This window comes from Vespula pensylvanica, chromosome 25, assembly GCF_014466175.1.
Source record: "Vespula pensylvanica isolate Volc-1 chromosome 25, ASM1446617v1, whole genome shotgun sequence".
In the NCBI taxonomy this organism is placed as follows: Eukaryota; Metazoa; Arthropoda; class Insecta; order Hymenoptera; family Vespidae; genus Vespula; species Vespula pensylvanica.
In genome coordinates this window covers 285,865-305,864 of record NC_057709.1, presented here as the reverse complement: position 1 = coordinate 305,864, position 20,000 = coordinate 285,865, and the positions used below count along the sequence as shown (strand labels likewise).

The 20,000-nt window shown below is 35.9% G+C and overlaps 4 protein-coding genes and 1 long non-coding RNA gene across 14 annotated transcripts in view; 3 read left to right on the top strand and 2 right to left on the bottom strand.

Annotated features, from left to right (window-relative positions):
* The window catches only part of LOC122637367 (dorsal-ventral patterning protein Sog), a 54,195-nt gene extending 45,104 nt beyond the window's left edge, over positions 1-9,091 (top strand). For all 8 annotated transcript variants that reach the window (XM_043829462.1, XM_043829458.1, XM_043829460.1 and 5 more), the window contains 5 exons: positions 3,515-3,580; positions 4,039-5,841; positions 6,246-6,421; positions 7,107-7,433; positions 8,203-9,091. In XM_043829462.1, coding sequence (XP_043685397.1) covers positions 3,515-3,580; positions 4,039-5,841; positions 6,246-6,421; positions 7,107-7,433; positions 8,203-8,403 — 2,573 coding nt within the window. In that variant the 3' untranslated portion in view covers positions 8,404-9,091. The remainder of the gene's footprint in view (positions 1-3,514; positions 3,581-4,038; positions 5,842-6,245; positions 6,422-7,106; positions 7,434-8,202) is intronic.
* A 1,615-nt stretch (positions 9,092-10,706) lies between these two features.
* LOC122637368 (alanine--glyoxylate aminotransferase) lies at positions 10,707-13,818 on the bottom strand. Its single transcript, XM_043829464.1, has 6 exons — positions 13,583-13,818; positions 13,301-13,501; positions 13,036-13,193; positions 12,781-12,936; positions 12,336-12,680; positions 10,707-12,237 (listed from the first exon to the last, which is right to left on the bottom strand). Exons 1-6 carry the CDS (start codon positions 13,730-13,732, stop codon positions 12,084-12,086), a joined length of 1,164 nt encoding a protein of 387 aa, XP_043685399.1. The 5' UTR covers positions 13,733-13,818; the 3' UTR covers positions 10,707-12,083.
* A 903-nt stretch (positions 13,819-14,721) lies between these two features.
* LOC122637265 (alpha-L-fucosidase) lies at positions 14,722-17,224 on the top strand. Its single transcript, XM_043829270.1, has 6 exons — positions 14,722-15,364; positions 15,434-15,682; positions 15,744-16,106; positions 16,189-16,407; positions 16,483-16,706; positions 16,786-17,224. Exons 1-6 carry the CDS (start codon positions 15,076-15,078, stop codon positions 16,876-16,878), a joined length of 1,437 nt encoding a protein of 478 aa, XP_043685205.1. The 5' UTR covers positions 14,722-15,075; the 3' UTR covers positions 16,879-17,224.
* On the bottom strand, positions 16,884-19,164 carry LOC122637264 (cytosolic non-specific dipeptidase). The gene is made up of 6 exons (XM_043829269.1): positions 19,095-19,164; positions 18,896-18,981; positions 18,339-18,789; positions 17,857-18,285; positions 17,279-17,752; positions 16,884-17,179 (listed from the first exon to the last, which is right to left on the bottom strand). Exons 2-6 carry the CDS (start codon positions 18,946-18,948, stop codon positions 17,135-17,137), a joined length of 1,452 nt encoding a protein of 483 aa, XP_043685204.1. The 5' UTR covers positions 18,949-18,981; positions 19,095-19,164; the 3' UTR covers positions 16,884-17,134.
* A 54-nt stretch (positions 19,165-19,218) lies between these two features.
* The window catches only part of LOC122637272, a 22,285-nt gene continuing 21,503 nt past the window's right edge, over positions 19,219-20,000 (top strand). For 2 of the 3 annotated variants that reach the window (XR_006329203.1, XR_006329205.1), the window contains exon 1: positions 19,451-19,632. This is a non-coding gene — a long non-coding RNA (uncharacterized LOC122637272). Of the gene's footprint in view, positions 19,300-19,450; positions 19,633-20,000 lie in introns of those variants that run through there. The other variant, XR_006329204.1, reaches the window with a different exon arrangement.

The following is a 20,000-nucleotide window of genomic DNA, read 5'->3' as shown; positions in this document are numbered from 1 at the left end:
GTTTTGGCATACGTTCAGACTTTCTCCTTCGAAAGTAGTGCCCCTTACCACGAAAACATATATCAAGGTTTTCTTTATATATGTATATGTATATATGTCAATGATGCGCTTGAATTTCTGATTCCTTTCGTAAGATTGCTTTTTCTTATTGGCTTATGCGATATCGTTTACGTTAGATACTTCTCTCTTTCTTTATTTCTCTCTTTTTCAAGACAAGAGAAAAAAGTAAAAGGAATATAAAGTATTAATGATATAAAGACGATCGAAAGAGAAATATCATTTTCGTGAGCGAAAAGTATTATAGACGTTTACGTTTTAACTTTGCACGTTACGTTCTGCCTGTTTTATATATTATACGAAAGAGTAGAAGAAAAAGAAAGAAACAACATAAGTGTATTTCAGCGACTTTGAATGTAACTTCCAGTCGACGAATAATAATATACAATACCAACAACAACGGTAACAATAATGATAATAATAATAATAATAACGATGACTACGACGAATATATTTACCTTGCTTTCTACGTATATACATATATATATATATATATATATATATATATATATATTATATATGCGTATGTAGATACGTACGGAGACTCAGAATTCGCGTAGCTCGGTTCTAAAAGTGCTACAATAAATATAACTCCTGCATGCAAATGCTATTTATCGACGGGAAAGAAAGGGCGGGGAAGGGGTAAGTAAGGGAGAGGGGATTTTAACAATTCAGGCGCATGTTACACGTTAGAACGTCGAACATACGTTGCCTCCTGCGCATTTTGCGTCATGGCATTAGGTTTTCTTTACGAGTTCCTTATTCATCGAGTTACCGTTTTCTCCTTTCCCCTTACTTATCTACCTACCTACTTATTTACTTACTCCTCCCACCTCAACCCTTCTCAATTTTTCTATTTTCTTCTTCGAACGTGTAACACTGGATTAGGAATGATTACAAAAGCTAAATTCCAATTTGCTTATGGTCGTATACGAGGAGAAAGAAAACAAGAAAGAAAGAAATGAATGAGGATGGGAAAAGCGTGGGAAAAAGACAAAAGATCAGTCCAAGTTGCTATAAATTCGTTCGTTGGATTGTTCCTCTCCTTTGATCGTGTATATATATATATACATATATATATAGATATATAGATATAGATATATATATGTACATATATGTATATTAATCCAGCATTCCTTCCGTGTACGACGACACAAGCGCTAAGTCGAGAAACCAGATTTTAAAGGTCACAGCAAAATTCCAATTGCTATCGCGAGTAAATAGAAGAAAAGGAAAAATTGTAAGGAATTGGCTCTCTCTCTCTCTCTCTCTCTCTCTCTCTCTCTCTCTTTTTTTCCCTCATTCCACAAACACGATTTGCAGTTGGCATACGATTTGCGATTTGATTTTTTGTTTGAGTTTTTTCTTTCTTTTTTTTTTTTTTTTTTTTTTTCAATACTCGAATCCCGAACACCAGAACGTGACTTAAACTTGATTTACTATCCTAGTTGTTGAATTAATGTTTCTAGGAATAATAAACGATAAAAGGCGTTTTACATATTTATCCTTAATTAAACTAGGGAGTACGAGGAGAACCCATGGGATTTCAAAGATACGTAAAAGGATATATACGAAAGATAAATCATCGAGAAGTATCTTAAAAAAAGGAGAGAGAAAAAGAAAGGAAAGGGAAAAGAAGGAAGAAGAAAAGATATGAAAGAATTATTTATTGTTTACGTTAATCCTTTGCGTTTGGTAATTGGTATGACAGTCTCATTTCGTCTTCTCAAGCGATGTTGAGGTTGTCGTCGAACGATTAGCGATACGTATATACTCTTTTACGGTTCTTCCGAGCTCTCACCTAACGATTGGACTGTCACATCGATTCTCATAGTTGTTTTAAAGACGTACGTGAAAAATAAGTAACCATGAGGATCCTTTAATTGTCCATTTAACAGTCTCTTCGTTCAATCGAAAATATATGGGAGAAGGGAAAAGAGAAAAAATGGACGAAATAGGATGGAACTCGTTTGAATCTCCCGCCTTGAACTCTTGTCTCCTCTTCTCTTCTTTTCTCTCTTCTTCTTCTTCTTCTTCTTCTTCTTCTTCGTTCTTTTCTCCTTCTTTCGAGTTACCTTCGAGTTTACCTCGAGGGCACTCGAGGTCGCTTGCCAAGACCCACGATCCGCGTCTTCGGAGGTCATCCGCAGTCTGTACGTAAGTACGTACGTTACTTACGTATATATTAATGCGGGATGCAGTGAAATATATTAAAGAAAATCATTCACGATATTATTTCTCTCTTTTGCTCTTTCTCTTTCTCTTTCTCTTTCTCTTTCTCTGTTTCTGTTCGTGTACGTATCTGTGCACCGTTGATGATGTTTCGGATTTTAGATCAAAAAATTAAACGATTAAAAAGTTCAAAGAAAATCAAGTACTATACGTACTACGTATGACTAACTCAAAATCTAGAAATTATATTTAATGAGAAACGATGAAAACAATTTTTATTTTCATAGTAAATATATTTCGCGTTGTCTAATATATGTTCGTCGTCGTCGTCGTTTAAATATGTATACCTGCGCGTTAACTCGTCAACGCTCGTTACGCTTTCTCAGTAGACAAGCAAAGAAATCGATATCTCTCGCTGGATCACTGTATCCGCATCGCAATCACGATCGTATTCACGAAGACAGGAGTGACTTGTTCGCTTCTCTTTTTCGTTGTTGTTGTTGTTGTTGTTGTTGTTGCTTTTTTCTTCTTCTCTCACTCTCTCTCTCTCCGTCTGTCTATCTGTCTATTTCGTCGAGCAACTGAAGAGTATATTCTAACGCGAGGAAACATGGCGTCGTCGTTTCTTCTCCAATTATCCATCCGAACGAGAAAATCGGAAATCTATATTTGCAGATATTGAAAAAAAAAAATAAAAAAAAACAGAAAAAGAAGAAGAAAAATAGCAAGAAAATAAAGAGAAAAAGAAGAAGAAGAAGCGTAGAAGAAAACTATAGCGTTTGTTTTTTAACTGATAAATTCGGTAAAATTTTGGACGGATCAGATCGTGCTTATACTTATTTATTCTTAGCAATTAAAGTATCCAAGGCGACGGAGATCGACGCGGCAAGCGTCCATAAAAGTAACATTCGAAGTAGCTATGGTTGGCGCCAACCGGCTCTTTTCCTTACCGTACAGCCATTCTTTATGGTTCGTACACACAGATCGCGACTGAATAGGGTATATAGATACTCTCTCTTTCTCTCTCTGTTCCTTAATAGCAGCAGCCATAGTTATTTTTGTTTTACGTTGTTGTTCCTTTTTTTTTTTTTACCCATACCAACCTACATAGACCAGCGTCCATACCAAACTCGTATTCTAGTAATCACCTTTTCGATTCTCTTCGGTTATTCTTATCCACTGTCGGATAGTTTTCTTTTTCTTTTTTCTTTTTTTCATTTGTTTATTTATTTATTTATTTTTCTCCCTTTCTCATAAATTTGCTGACATGGTTGATTTGTTTCAGGTACCGACACGGTTCAGGATCTACCAGCTCAATTGACGTCGGAGGAAGAGGAACGAAGCTTAAAACGTAATTTCTCTTCGCAGTTTTTTATTCTCTCTCTCTCTCTCTCTCTCTCTCTCTCTCTCTCTGTATCTATCTATCTCTATCTCCTTCTTTCTTTTTCTCTAAGCGAAACGCTATAACTCAATTCGCACGGGATTAAAGTTAGCACCTACGATCGCGGTAAAAGATATGCCGCTGATATACGAAGTTTATCGGTACGAGAGGGACGCCATCCAATGTTACTTGCGAAAATCGTTATTTATGATTTTACGGTGTACCGTTTTAGAGAGCGTCGAGTTATTTACGTGCTCTTCGGAAAGAGTCCTAAGTAATAATGCCGAGCTTACCAGACGAATATCATAAAATAGAAGTTGATTTTAACCTACAATTCTTTCTTCTTCTTCTTCATCATCATCATCATCATCATCATTATCTTTTTCTTATTTTACAAAATTGATTTTTATTTTAATATCGTTCGACAGATTTCGGTACGCTGTTAACCGGAAAAACGTCCCAGGCAATGCGCCGTGACGACACAGTGCCAACATCCAATTATAACAGCGCCTACAATTACTTAGCAACCGGTCGTTTCACGTTCCACCGTAAGAATTTGTATTATTCGTTCTACCTATCAGCTGGGACACCACGACCAAGGAGTATACAGTTCATCGATGGTTCCGGTAGCATTTTGGAAGAGCAAACGATCGATGCCGCAGGTGGTGTTTATCAGAATGCAACAGGGAAAGTGTGCGGTGTTTGGAGACGAGTACCAAGGGATTACAGAAAGTTATTACGAGAAGAACGTCTACATGTATCATTCATTTGGGAACCGTGCGCCAGTTTGACAGGACAGTTGTCTCGTTATCGAGCGTTATCTACCGAACAATTTACGTCCTTGTTGGAACCAACTATGGGGGTTGACAGATCGCTGATGTCAGGAGCAGGTGGTACAGCAATCGTTTCGGCGTCCTCGGCATCGGCACCATCCATCCACGTGTCTCTCGTCTTTAACGGAGTCTTTCTACCAAACGACGTCTCCGAAGTACCGATAATCGTTCAACTCGAACACGTTGAGAAGGATTACGTGGTATTGAGGGAAGAAATAGTGGTTAAGAAGCCATCGAACGAGTTGAACTTTGGCGAGGTCCGAAGCGCTTTGTCAGGAGCTGATCTGCGTCTTTTAACGCGAGGGAAGTTATCTATCAGTATAATGTCTAGAAGAGATCCTCAAGCTTTGAGATTGTCCGGTATGGTCGGTCCACGTGTCAGCTGTGACATGTATCAGACGTTGTTGATATCGGAGAGTCCCTCGAGAGCCTCTGGATTGGCTTGGGCTTTTCTTGATCGTAGTGGTGCCTTGAGATACGGCGTTAGATTGATCGGTTTGGAAGAGGAGAGCCCATTGGTAACATTGGTCGACGAGGGTGGGAAACGTCGTACAGAACTCGAAGACCTGACACCATCTTTACGAGACGGTTTTGCTAATGGTACACTGGATCGACCTGGGCCACGTTTCCTCGAGCCATTGTTCAACGGTGAACTCTCGGTCGTCGCAGCTTCTCACCTAGGTTCGTTGTTACGTGGTCGTCTTCTTCAAAGGCCTGTTGCGGATGCCAGAGACACAGCAGCACCGGTTTTGTTGAGAAGACTTACCGAGGATTCCCAATATCCAGCCCCTACAGCTTTGATTTGGACCGCGGTTGATCTCGATTGCGCTCTTCATTACGAACTCGAAATAGCTGGATTGGAACAACCCAATACGAGCTCGAACGGGGATCAAGAAGCACGTACTTTCCGTTTGTATTTGGAAACCATGCCACTTCTAGCTCAGGGTGCTCCAGTCGCGAGGAGACTCCTCGAGGAATTTACAGGAAACGTTCTCGAGGGATCCGTCACTGGACTCTCACCTGTAGAGTTATACAGGATCGAGTCTGGCATCGGCTTTCTCGAAGTGACGGACAAACAAGCGGGCAGTTTACTGAAGGCACCATTTAAGGCCAGGGCACCTCTCAGTTGTCTTCCCCATTACGCTGACAACGACGTTGCCTCGGTCGTTGCTTACAATCTTCATCCACCAAGATCGGAAATCGAAACTGGCGCTTGTTTTCATGAGACCAGATTCTACGAGGAGGGTACTCAATGGACATCCGCCAACGACCCATGCTCCATGTGTCACTGTTATCGTGGATTGGCTCAATGCGATCCGGTACCTTGTCCAGTCCTTGCCTGTCCTCAGGGCAAACAGCTCAAACCAGCGGCAGGACATTGCTGTCCTATCTGCTCGAGTAAGTAGTCGTTTCTTTTTTTCTTTTTCTCTTCTCTCTTTCTCTCTCTCTCTCTCTCTCTCTCTCTCTCTCTCTCTCTCTCTCTCTCTCTCTCTCTCTCTCTCTCTCTCTCTCTCTCGTCTATCGGGATTCAGAAAAAAGATAAAGTTACTCGCGCGAAAGATTCGTCTTCTCGATTTCGCGGTTTCTTCATCTCCCACTTTGGTTAGCAACAGTTGACCAAGAGATCGAATACGATATCGTGGCAACGTAAACATTACGAGTCTCCCTCCTCCTTTACTCCCTTCCCTTCCTCTTATCCTCCCCTATCCTCACCCCATCGTTCTGCGGGTTTGCAAGTAGCTAATCGCGCGTTCGAACGTGAAACTATTTGAAAATCTCTTTTCACATTGATACCTTTACAGTTACAGCGACGAATACTACTACTACCATTACCACTACCACTATCACGGGCAAGAGCAACGTCACTTACGTAGGAAGAGGTTGCATACTAGCCGGTCAATATCATCCAGCTGGAGCGTCCTGGCATCCTTATCTACCCCCAGTTGGATTCGACACTTGTGCCGTTTGCACCTGCGACGTAAGTTTAACGAATCCCCGATTTCCTACTTCCTTAAAGAAAATTCTTAGTTGCCGTTCCGACGATATAACGACGTCAAACTTCCAATGCACTCGTTTTAAGGATTTACTTTCACTCGTACGAAAGCGTTTCGCAACGTCAACGTCATTCCATATACTACCATATATTACGATTCTAAGTAATAATAAAAGTACACGTGATCTTAAGAAAATTCAAAGAGATAATATATGAATGCGATATATATATATATATACATATATATATATTGCTTAAGAAAGAATGTGATATATAAATTCTGACCAGTCACGAGAACTGGTGCGTTCGATGTATGTGATCGACGATTCCTGATGACGTAGGCAATTTCCTTTAGACGATATTATGGGGAAAAATGAGGGAGCTTTAGAAGAGGAAAAAGAAGAAAAGTTGGAAAAACTTTCGAAGCACGTCTTACTCTTCTTTTATTTTATCGAGTCTCGCAGGTAAAATCCTCTTTGAACGAACGATTTGCTATATATCTTCCTTCGTTCCCTGCGTTTGTCTTTTAATTGCTCGAAAGTCGGTGGGGGGAGGTAGAGAGAGAGAGAGAGAGAGAGAGAGAGAGAGAGAGAGAGAGAGAGAGAAAGAGAAAGATAGAGAGGCGAGAAGCCTACGAGTCTCATTCGTTCCTCGTCCATTTATCTTACAGGCTGTCACGTTGGAGGTGAAATGCCCGAGAGTGCAGTGTCCGCCATTGGATTGCGACGAGAAGATTGCCTTTAGGCCGGACAAAAAGGCATGCTGTAGGCAATGTCCTAGCACGACACCAAGTTCGGCTACTGCATTAAACGGCAATTCGGATGGGATGAGTTTGCCGCGTGATCAGGCGGCACCCTCGACCCGTCGTTCACCCGAAGAAATTTTAGCAACCGGTGGTTGCAAGTATCCACTTGGTGGACCGTACGAGAACGGTATGGAATGGCATCCAAGAGTTCACTCTCACGGGGAGATGAAGTGCGTCAAGTGTCGATGCAAGGTGAGATATATATATATATGTGTGTGTGTGTTTGTGTGTATACAGATATAGATATAGATGGATAGAAATAAGGTCAGTTTTCATAAGGGAAAGCATCATTCGTTCTTTGAGGATTCGAAAGCTCATTTTCCCCTCTTCCGATCCATTCCCTTCCCAATCCTCTTCCTCAGCCAACCGCCGCGTGGTTCGTCGCATGGTTAGATTAATCTTATTTATCGAGATTGCAATTGAAGAATTTCCGATCGTGCGAGACTCGTTGTTGCCAAGCAAGATTCTCCTCGGCAACGACCACGACTCGCTTTACTTTTGCTCCTTGTTCGCGCCGTGTGTGCTCGCTCACTCGTTAGAAGAGTAACCTCATTGCAATATCCAGAGACGGGCACGACGAGAAACCTTTAAGGAGAAAACCTTTAACCGGACTCGTTCGCCCGGACCGACCATTAAAAGGGTCCATCCATTACGATGAAAATGGAACATGGCCTCGGTCTCTCTGTTGTATGCTCGCGCGACCGTATCGGCCTCGTATTTCGAAAGAAATCGTCCGTCCGTTCGGTGTATGGTGAAAACTAAATTTTCTATTTTCTAATTCAGTCGAGGAACGTAACCGATTATATTTTTTCGTATCTCGATCAATTTCAAACCGATGATCTCATTTAACGTCACGATTAAGATGAAGATTAGAAAAGAAAAAAAGAAACAGAAAAATAAAAAAGAAAACAATCGTCATTAAGACGGACCTTAACCAAGGATGAACTTGATATTCTTTCAGAATGCCGAGGTCAGGTGCGAAAGGAAACGCTGTCCAAGATCTCTCTGCAACTCGATAGCGCATCAGATAAAACGAGGCGACTACACCGTAGCAGACGCCGACGATTGTTGCACGGCACAATGCCGTCGTTCGAGACGTCATCATCGTAACAACAATCATCATCCCCCGAGGCATTCGGTCTCGCCAAGAGAATTGAGCTGAGGATGGACAGGAGGACAGATTCTTTCTTTAAACGAGGAAGAAGCAAGTTTTTTTTTACTCCTCATCTCAAAACCGAGTGACTCGTTTGTTTCTTGTCGCTCTTATTATACAGAGAAAGAACTCTTATCTACTTTTGCCGCACCACTGTTACGTGTAATATTTTTAATGTTTAACGTACACACACACATAATGTATGTATATATGTGTGTGTGTGTGTGTGTCCTAATCCTCGTTAATCGAGGACCAATTTAATGGAATTCGGAAAAGTAGAGAACGAGAAAAGGGAAAAAAGTATAGGGTCGAGTATATCGATTCTTACTGGGTATCCAACACGATGGGAATGAATGGAGAGAAAAAGTTCATGAACACCAATGAAAGAAAAAGCGAGGAGACTCTCTCTCTCTCTCTCTGTCTCTCTCTGTCTCTATCTATCTCTCTTTCTCTATCTCTTTCTCTCTCTATCTCTCTCTCTCTCTCTCTATCTCTCTCTCTCGTGGTCTTCGTTCTCGCAATCGTTCATACGTCGGACCCCATGGCACCCAGAGGCCCGCAGCCAGACGTTTTATTAATCAATTGGCTCTCATCAAGAGATAAACGAAACGGAAGCTAAACTGCTCTCTATTTACGAGCTACTATACGGCACGACAACCTTTCCAACAAAAAAAGATTAAAAAAAAGAGAAAATGAAGGAAGAAAAAAAGGGATAAAAGTGAAAAAAGAAAAACGATGACGATGACGATGACGATGACGATGACGATGACGATGAGAGGGAGATGAAACTTTAGTCGTAACGGTATCGCAGTGCTCTACTGTACCCACCAACCTCATCGAGTTACCCAGCAACCAAAGAAGACTGAAGAACCTCCGATGGCGACATCAGTTATCATAATGCGATATCACTTGCTTCATAATCTTACTAATTATTTCAGCTTATTATTATTATTATTATTATTATTATTATTATTATTATTATTATTATTATTTTATTATTATTATTATTATTAATATTGATATTATTATTACTACTATTTACTATTACTATTGTTGCTGCTACTGCTACTGCTATTGCTATTGCTACTACACTACTACTACTGCTACTACTACTACTTCTAGATTATTGCTATTGTCGCTACTACTACGGTGCACCGTAGATAACGTTACCTATATCATTGTAAATATCGGATTATCGTTCCATCACATTAATTATCATTCATTGCTTGCAATTTTCTTTTTGGCAAAATACCTACAATTTCATTCATAGTTCTATCCTTTTTTGTGTAATCGCTTTTCTTTTTCTCATACCTGCATATTTATTATAGTTTCTCTCTCTCTCTCTCTCTCTCTTTCTTTTTTTCTTTATTTCTCTATCTATCTATCTAACTATTCGGACAATGAAACCTTCTCAAAGAAACGTTTCGTAGTATTCTAACGTCATAAAAGGCTTAGTAGACCGCTTGACAAGGTGACGCTATAGCACTATTTTCCTCCCCCTCTAAATACCCACCCCCTACCGCCCAGGTAATAAACATATACTTATTGTTAGAGAGGTTGAGTCGGTACGTGATCAGTGCTGTCTTTGTTAAAAAGAAAAAAAGGAAAAAAACATAAAGAGAAAAGAAAAAAAAAATAATAATAATAATAAGAAATAAACGGTAAAAAATGAACACTCACAAAAAAGAAAGAAGGAAGAAAAGAAGTTACGGGTCGGAGAACAAAAAGTAGACGAAGAAGAAGAAGAAAAAAACAGTTCAGTAATGTCCGTCTGTTATCTAGTATAATACTTTTTTTTCTTTTTCTTTTTCTTTTCGTAAGCGCGCGTTTGAATCGTTAGATCTTTTCCGACGATGAATGACAAAGGTGTAAAAGTTGTGTCTACGTGAAACGTTAAATTGACGTAAGTAAGTAAATAAGTAAATAAGTAAGTAAGTAAGTAAATAAGTAAATAAGTAAGTAAGTAAACGGAAGGGTAGTAAAACAACAAACGAACGAGGGTGGAGGGGGAAAAAAAGGAAAAAGAAAAAAGAAAATGGGGTCTTGTACTACGTTGTCGCGGCAGCTGGCAGGCCTGGTTGCTTTTTCGAAAAAGGCAACGATTTCTTTCTCCCATCGTCCACTAAACAATCGGGAGCACAAATTTCATCTGCGGCGTTTCTTTTTTCTTTTTTTTTGTTTTTGTTTTTGTTTTTCTTTCTTTTTTTTTTTTGATTTTTGTTTCTTTCTTCCTTTCTTCTTCTCCGAACGTCGTGTAATACCTATGCTCGTTCGAATATTTTATTAACGATGGAAAGTATTTCTTTCTTTTCTTTAATTTCTTTCTTTGACACACACACAGACACGCATATACAGACACATACAGAGAGAGACATATACATACAGACGTACATATATACATATTTTTTACGGAAAGCGTTGATCCGCTATTTACCGTTCGTGCCTTTAATTAATTATTTACGTGCATGCATTAGTCCGATACCATTAACTATAGTATTAGAATATATAGGATTTTACTTATGATTATCACTGACAGTCTGTTGATTGTTGACAATTTTGTACATAAAACGAAGAAGAAGAAGAAGAAGAAGAAGAAGAAGAAGAAGAAGAAGAAAGAGAAAGAGAAGGAGGAGTAGAAAAAAAGAATAAATGAACGTATATAATGTGTAACGAAATTATGCATCTATCGGTATGCTAATGAACGATCAATTATTATTATTATTATTATTATTATTATTATTATTATTATTATTATTATTATTATTAATTATTATTATTAATATTATTTATACAGCTCGATAGTTTATAATATATCTTCATCGAACCCGCGATATACGGGATTTGATGTAACAAGTTATCATTTGTAATTATAGTTATTATTATTAATGTCATTATTATTTAAAGTCATCACCACTTACGTATGCATGTTATCTATCTTTATCTAATTTCTTTTTTCTTTTCTTTTCTTTTCTTTTTTCTTTCCTTTCTTTTCTTTTCTCTCTCTTTTTTTTTTTTCTTTCTAATAGATTTAGCTTTACAATTTTTTGAGTTAAATCGAATGGCAATGATTTTTTTAGATAGTCAAATCGATCAGATCGTATCGTGATTAGGATCAATTTAAAATTATAGATCGTCATCCTTCGAATCGAATCGAATCGAATCGAATCGAAAATCCGTGCGATATTATTTAATAATCGTTATTCAGCAGCACGCAAAAATTTGTTAAAGTATAGATAATGTACTGTGCCAAAACAATGAGATATAATTAATTAATCAATTTAATTAATTATTATCGGTTTATTATCATTACCTTACTTAGATTTATTGCCATTATCTCTAACTCCCATTGTAATTTCATTATCTATGTATACATACATTCAGATATTATCTTTCTTGTTACGCCGAAAGTGAAATAACGTACCTAACTGTTGACACTGCTAATTAATACAATGAAGCTTAAATAGCGAAAGAAAATGTATGCCGATTGCAGTATTTTCATTAATAAAATAAATTTACTCCAGCTCGTTGATTTCGTCTGCACGATAAGATTTATTTCCGTGCAGTCTTCTCTCTCTTTTTTTTTTTTTTTTTTTACGTAATCAAACTCGGAAATAACGAAAGTATATTTTCAATCGGTCATGGAGAAGCTCCTGCACGGATATACGCACGAATAAACAAACAACTAAAAGTTACATTTTCGATTTTGTAGAGAATTTGAGCGCATCGTCTAGAGCATCAAGTAGAAGATCGACGTGACGGTACGTAGAATTGTTTCCCATCAAACCAATTCGTAAAATTTTGCCAACAGTTGGGCCAAGTCCGCCGCTGATCTCAACGCCATATCTAGATCAATGATTTATCAAACGATCAATGGTTTCACTTTTTAAAACGTGAGAAAAAAGAAATCGTTTCTTTAAACAGACAGCAAAAAGACGTCCTACCTTTCCATAGCTCTAGCAGATAACATTTTAACATCGACACCATTTGGTATCTCGATAGATACGATCGTAGATAACTGATATTTCGGATTTTTCACGTAAAGTCGAAATCCACGTTTCAGAAGTTCCTCGCGCATTTTGATAGCCACGGATGCGTGTCTGGACCAACGAGCGCGTAAACCTTCCTCCGTTAATTCGGCCAAAGCTTCGCGTAATCCGTAAATAAGTGTGGCACTAATCGTGTGATGATAAATCCTTGGATTGCCAAAACAATTCCAATAATCACCTAATATCTTCATGTCCCAATAATATGTTGAAACATTTGTACGCCTATTGAAGATCTTTTCACTGGTTTGGATCATTTTTGAACGATTGATAAACACTTTGAAGATAAGTATTATTACATATATATATTCTTTTTTTAATTAATAATTTTGTAATTACGTACACTGCTAATGGACTGAACGATATCGGCGTTATACCTGCCGGAGCACCAAGAACTTTTTGACTGCACGCATAAACAGCATCGATCTTCCAAGCGTCTACGAATAATTGCTCGGCTCCTAACGACGCCACACAATCGACGATTAACAACGAATTGTACCTGGATAAATAATACAAAAGAGATAAACAACAAAGTTTTGTCAATATTCTCGATTAAAAATAATTCGGATACGATAAGAAAGAATTTTATGAAATTCACCGATGAACGAGATTTCCTACACCTTCCAATGGTTGTTTCATACCAGTCGAAGATTCAGCTTGTACTACGAAAACTGCGGCGGGCTTGAATCTTTTCAAAAAAGATTCTAAAATGTCGAGATCGAAACCAATTCCATATTCGGTCGTCAGGAATTCAATCTACGATATCAATTGTCCTGTTAATATCTATTCAATAATATTTCTTTGTCTTGTTCTGTTTTTTTTTTTTTTGTTTTGTTTTCTAATACGTTCGAAAATGTTCGTACACGTGCACCAATACGATTCGCCATATTGGCAGCACGTTCACCCCAAATTCCACATTTAGCAATCAACACTGTTTCTCCTGGCTCGATTAAATTTCCCAAGCATGCTTCCATACCACCGTGAGCCGCTGTACTCAGTGCCAAAGTTAATTTGTTTTTCGTTTGAAATGCGTATTGAATCCCAGCCTTGATGTCGTCCATTAACTGAAAATTTATCGAATATTTTAAAAGATTTTCTTTTTTTCTTTCTTTCTTTCTTTCTTCCTATTTCTTTTTTATAAATACCTTAAACATTTCTGGATGAAGATGGCCTATCACCTGATTCCCCAGTGATCGTAAAACTCTTTGCGAACAATTACTCGGTCCAGGTCCCATTAAAATTTTGTTGGGGATCTCTAATGGCTTTAAAAGTTCCTTAGGTGGATCCACTTCCATTTTTGAGTACTATTATTTTAATGTAACTTTGATCAAATTATATTCAGTATTGAATGCGGCACAAACAAGCTACGTAAGCTCTTATCTTTTAAGAAAAAGAAAAAGTATTACTTATCAGGATTCATAAATAAGCTTTATCAGAGAGTTTTTACGTAATACACGCATCATACATACATATATACATATATATATATATATATATATATATATATATATAACTATGTTAAATTATACCTCTGCTTTTTTTTATAACAATGAGTATAAACAGTAATTCTTGAATTAACTTTTTTTTTTTTAAGAAAAAGCTTTGCTTTCTTTACGAAATATATGATAAAGATTCCTGTTTTATCAACCAATTAACAAATCTGTAATAGTATATTTCTGTTTCATTGACCGAGTAAAATTGTCGGTAACAGTAGATTTCTATATTACTCTCGCATCATGTGATCCTGATACAATACTCGATTCGCGGGAAAAATTTCGCTTCGTCTAGAATTTGAAATTTGTAACAGGAGAGCATAATATATCAGGAGATGGCACGAGCCACTATTACGTCACGTGACAAAATACGAAACTAAATTCGCGGGAGATATTTTCGAATTGTCCAAAATTTGAAATGGAGACTAATTTTTTATAGATTAATGTAAATATATCAATTTTTTTCTCCACATTAAACACTTTTCACTTTCGTTTTAAATTTCATAAAAAATTTTTTCCATCGTTTGACTCGCAAAAAAAGTATGGTTTGCTTCTGCGTATCAAACAAATCAATAAAAAAATTTTTTTCGATAGATTCACTCCTTCACGAGATATTTCAATCTTAAATGAGACACCCTGTATATACATACATACATATATGTACATATATATATTTATCTATGTAAACGTGTATGTATATTTATCTATAAATTTATCAAAAGAAAAAAAAAAAAAAGAAAAAAAAAAGTATTTTATCGTTTATCTCGTCATTTGTCAAGAAAATTTTTGTTTACTTTACGTACAGTGTTTAATAAATAGTTGATAATAATTCGTACCTAGCAAAGCTTGTGTTAATCAAACTGTGAAATAATAAAACAATATTTTTTTTGCATATAAAGTAATATATATTGTTCAGTATAACGTTTGACATGTTATATTTTCAATTGACTTTGTTCAATCTGATACGACTTAACCTGATTTAACCGATTATCGATGATTGTGTACTCAAGTTTCAGTATTTTTTGTAAATGTAAATGATTTTTGATTTATTCAAATAGCGTTTATAAATGAAATTGATAGATATATGAGAAATCAGTAGAAATATTATCGTTATTCTGTAAAGATATATATATATATATATTATCATGCGAGTTCTAACATTTTTTCTTTATATTACACTTCTGTGGAACATTCTTGTGCAATGTGGGTCTTCAGAAGATCATTATTTCATGATAGAAGCCAATAATAAGAAAGAACGTGATTTATTGCCAATTCAAGATTCAAATCAAATTAAATACGATCCTACCTGGGATAGTTTAGATGCTAGGCCTCTTCCTGCTTGGTACGACGATGCCAAATTTGGTATATTTATTCATTGGGGAGTATTCAGCGTTCCTAGTTTTGGTTCAGAATGGTTTTGGAACAATTGGAAAGGTATATTTGTGTGTTTGCGAAAGGAAATAACAAACACGCGTTATAACAAAATTTTTCTTTGTATCGTAGAAGAAACTGATACTAAATATCATGATTTCATGAAGGACCGTTATCCGCCTAATTACACTTATCAAGATTTTGCACGTGATTTTACTGCAGAATTTTTTAACGCATCACAATGGAGCGAAATATTTCAAGCTTCCGGTGCAAAATATGTTGTATTAACCAGTAAACATCACGAAGGATATACGTTGTGGCCGTCAAAATATTCCTTTAGTTGGAATTCCATGGATGTAGGACCGCAGAAAGATCTCATAGGTATTAAACACGTTTATTTATATAGGAATTAAATTCTCATTCATTCTTATTTGCATTTTAGGTGAATTGGCAGCAGCGATAAGATCGTCTACCGACATCAAGTTTGGATTATATCATTCTTTATACGAATGGTATAATCCTATGTATCTTAACGACAAACGAAATAATTTTACAACCGATCATTTTGTTACTCAGAAAATAATCCCAGAAATGCACGAGCTTATAGAAATGTACAAGCCAGAAATTATTTGGTCGGATGGCGATTGGGAAGCTACGGATTCTTATTGGAAATCAAAAGAATTTTTATCTTGGTTGTATAACGAGAGTCCTATAAAAAATACAGTAGTTGTAAATGATAGATGGGGAACAAATATTCCATGTCATCACGGTGATTTTTATACGTGCACGGATCGTTATAATCCTGGTATATTTTATAGATCATTTACATTTGACTTTGTTCCATAGAAACAACATCATTTTTATTATTATTTCCTTATACTTTTCAGGAGTACTTCTTCCACATAAATGGGAGAATTGTATGACCATTGATAAAAAGTCTTGGGGCTTTCGTAGAAATGCTGCCTTGGAGGAATATTTTAAGCTTGACGAATTAGTAAAAGAATTAGTGACTACAGTAAGTTGCGGTGGAAATTTATTGATGAATGTCGGCCCAACCAAGGATGGTATCATTTCACCGATATTCGAAGAAAGATTACGTGGAATAGGTTCATTTATTTTTTTTTATTATTATCGAATTGAGCTATTAAATAATATTAATATAATTGTTGGGTTTATAATAGGTTCTTGGTTGAAGGTAAATGGCGAAGCTATTTATAACACTAAACCGTGGAAAATACAGAATGATACGTTAACGAGTGATATATGGTATACGCAAAGTAAAGATGAAAAAAGACTTTACGTATTGATTCTGGAGTGGCCAAAGGAAAGCGTATTATCTTTGGGTTCTTTAAAAGTCCCAAATAATACGCATGTATCGCTGCTTGGTTTTGCAAAACCACTTAAAGTACGTATTAACGATCATTATTATATGTGATAATGTTTATAACGATGCATATTATTAATTGGTATTGCTTGTTGTACAGTGGATGCAATATCCAACAAAACTCGTTGTACATTTACCGTATGAAGCTCGTAAAGGAGAACCAGCATGGGTATTAAGAATTGAACAGGAATAAAAAACTCTATTATGCAGATTCGTTTTAATCAGATTAATTTACAGAACATAATCTTTTATAAAATTTTATATAAATCTTTATATGAATATGAAAAAGCCTGCACCTTCGCGATCTTTCTTTACAGATTAAAAATTTTGTAAAGAAATAATAATGTAATTGGAACTTTAAGAATCGATATAATAAGTATTACCGTGATGTAATAATTAATATTCAATATCAGAGTTTAATGTTCTTTTTATATAATCTTAATCGTACTTTAAACATTGGCAGCTTCATAGAGATAAGCACCCAATAATTTTGTCTGCAAAGAAATTATCAGAGTTTATTAAATTTCAGATAAGCTTCAGCTGTCTTCTTCTTTTTTTTTCTTTGAAATAATTACAAAGGGAAATATACTTACACCTTGGATGTAATTATATATATTTAACTTCTCATTTTGAGAATGTGCTCCATCATCGCCTGCTCCAACAGGTAAGAGCAAAACATTTTTACCTGTGACCTCTTGGATCGTAAGAGTAACTGGAATAGATCCACCTTCGCGAGAAAGATCAGGTTCGACCTTATAAACGTGTTTAGTAGCGTTTCGTCCAGCTACGTAATTCGGATGATCAGGATTTTCTGACCATGGTTTACCTCCATGATTCATAATCACGTTAAATATATTTGGACTTTTTCTAGCTTCCCATTTTTCTTTCAAATAACTTGTTACTTTTTCGACAGTTTGATCGGGCGTCATATTGGGTACTAATCTAATCGAAAATTTGCCAATAACTTTTCTTGGAATAACAGTTTTCGCACCGGGCTCGCTAAAAGCTCCTTCGATTCCATGAAGGGACAAACTTGGCTGTCTCCAACGGTGCATCAAAAGTTGAATCTTAGGTAAAAAAAAAAAAAAAAAAAAAAAGTATCGAAAATGTAACAATTCATTTCCAAATATTTTTCAACAAGTTTAGAAGAAGATATATCTTTTAAAAATACCTTGTCCTCGTTATGAGGTAATTTAATCGCTCCGCAAGACTCGCGAAGTTCATTTACGTCAAATTCAATAGTTTCGTAACTGTTTAATTCTTGAACAGTGATAGGAGCAACATTGTCATAAATTCCATTTATCAATATTTTCCCATTGATATCTACTAAGGTATTCATCAAATAAATGAGATCCGCCATTGCTTCGTGTACAATACCACCGAACGTCCCGCTGTGCAAATCTTTGCTCGCGCAAGTTACTTCGATTTGGAAATAACAAATTCCTCTTAATCCATACGTAATACAAGGTTTCGTAGTCCCCAACCAATAGTTATCAGATATGCAAACATAATCTGTTCCTTTTAAAAAAGTATCTTTACGTTTCCAAAGTAATTCGTCTAATCCTTCGCTGCCACTTTCTTCCATACCTTCGAATACAAACTGTAAACTCTAAAATTAGTCTACGTTCTAAGCGATTGTCCTATTGAAAATACCTTCAAGTTAACTGGAATGTCAGCACCGATGGCTTTGTAAGCTTGAAGCGCGTGAATCCAACATAAAACTGGTCCTTTATCGTCCGTACTACCGCGTCCATAAAGTTTATCATCTTTTTCGATAAGGATAAAAGGCTCTGTATCCCATCCGTCTTCTTTGAGCGCAGGCTGCACATCTAAATGTCCATATAAAAGAATAGTTTTTTTGTTAGGATCAGAACCAAGATTTCCTAAAAGTACCGGTGGCAATGGAATTTCAGTATCGTTCGGTAATTTTTGTACTCCTATATCGGCTAATTCCGTTGTGGCACCTAGCTCTTTCAATTTCACTTCGGTCCATTTTACCATATTAATTATTTCATTTCTATGATCTGGCCACGCGGAAACAGATTTTATAGCAACTGCTTCTCTTAGATTATCAATATATTCTACTTTATGATCGTCTATATATCTGCAATAACGTCGTTTTATGAACAATTTATAGATTTTTATATTAACAAGGAAAAGATAATATATATATATATTTTTATTTATAATTCAGAAAGAATTTTACTTACCTAAATAATTTTTCTAATGTCTCAGGAAGAGATTTGACTTCTTGCTCCGTCATTTTAAACAAAGAATTAATATCTCCAACTAAAAACTAAAAGTATCTCTGATATATTATAGAACAAGGAAAAAAATTGTGAAGAAAAGAAATATATTATAATATTTTCGATAAAGAATATTAAAAATGAAGATAACTTATCAATTCACCTTCCACTTCCTTTTTTTATCAATTTGATAGCTTTCGTCGACTTGAAATTTATGTTTGCGCGGAACGCCATCTGGTGGTAAGATTCTTAACTAATTTCGAATATTAAGATGATTTCATCGTCCCTCCTTTTATAATCATTTACGCAAAGAATGAGTACGGACGTAATTTTTGAACGATTACGATAAACAAGATCTCATTTCAAAGGTAAACGTTTATTTAAGTTAAAGCACTTTTCTTTTTCGAATCTTTCGAAAGGTTTTTACTCTCATTGAAAATAGTTTACGTACGAAAACAAAGCTTTTTTAAAAATTCGAGAAATCCGTGTCTCTTTTTTCGTCGTTTTGAAAACGAAATCTCGTCCATTACGATCCTTTAAAAATTACCTTTGGAATTACATTGTTGGCGTAAACATTGTTTTTTTAACGTTCTTTAATTTTTTGTGAACAAAAAGTTTCGTACAGTGGTGCTCAATAAATTCTTCGGCAAAAGAGAAGCAGCATCTAACCTTAATACCAATTGTTCTGTAAATGCTGAATGGTATGTTTTTTTTATTTTTGTACAGTAAATAATATCTTTTTTTTTTTTATTCGTGTACGATAAACATTGAAACGTGAAGATCGATATTTCCAAGTATTACGAACATAAAATATTTCATCATTTTTTACGCAGAGAAGATGCAGAAATTTATATCGAATTTTCGACAAACGAATCTATGATAAAAATAAACAAATACGTTCAATCGTAGATAACAATACATCTTAGAAATAATTTTAGAATTATTTAAATAATGTACACGTTTATAATAAGTTTATAGCGACTGAATAAAAGTAAAATTGAAACGATAATAGATTCGTTTAAAAATAACAAAGCTCGTAATACGGGATAAATAAAAAGTAATCATTATT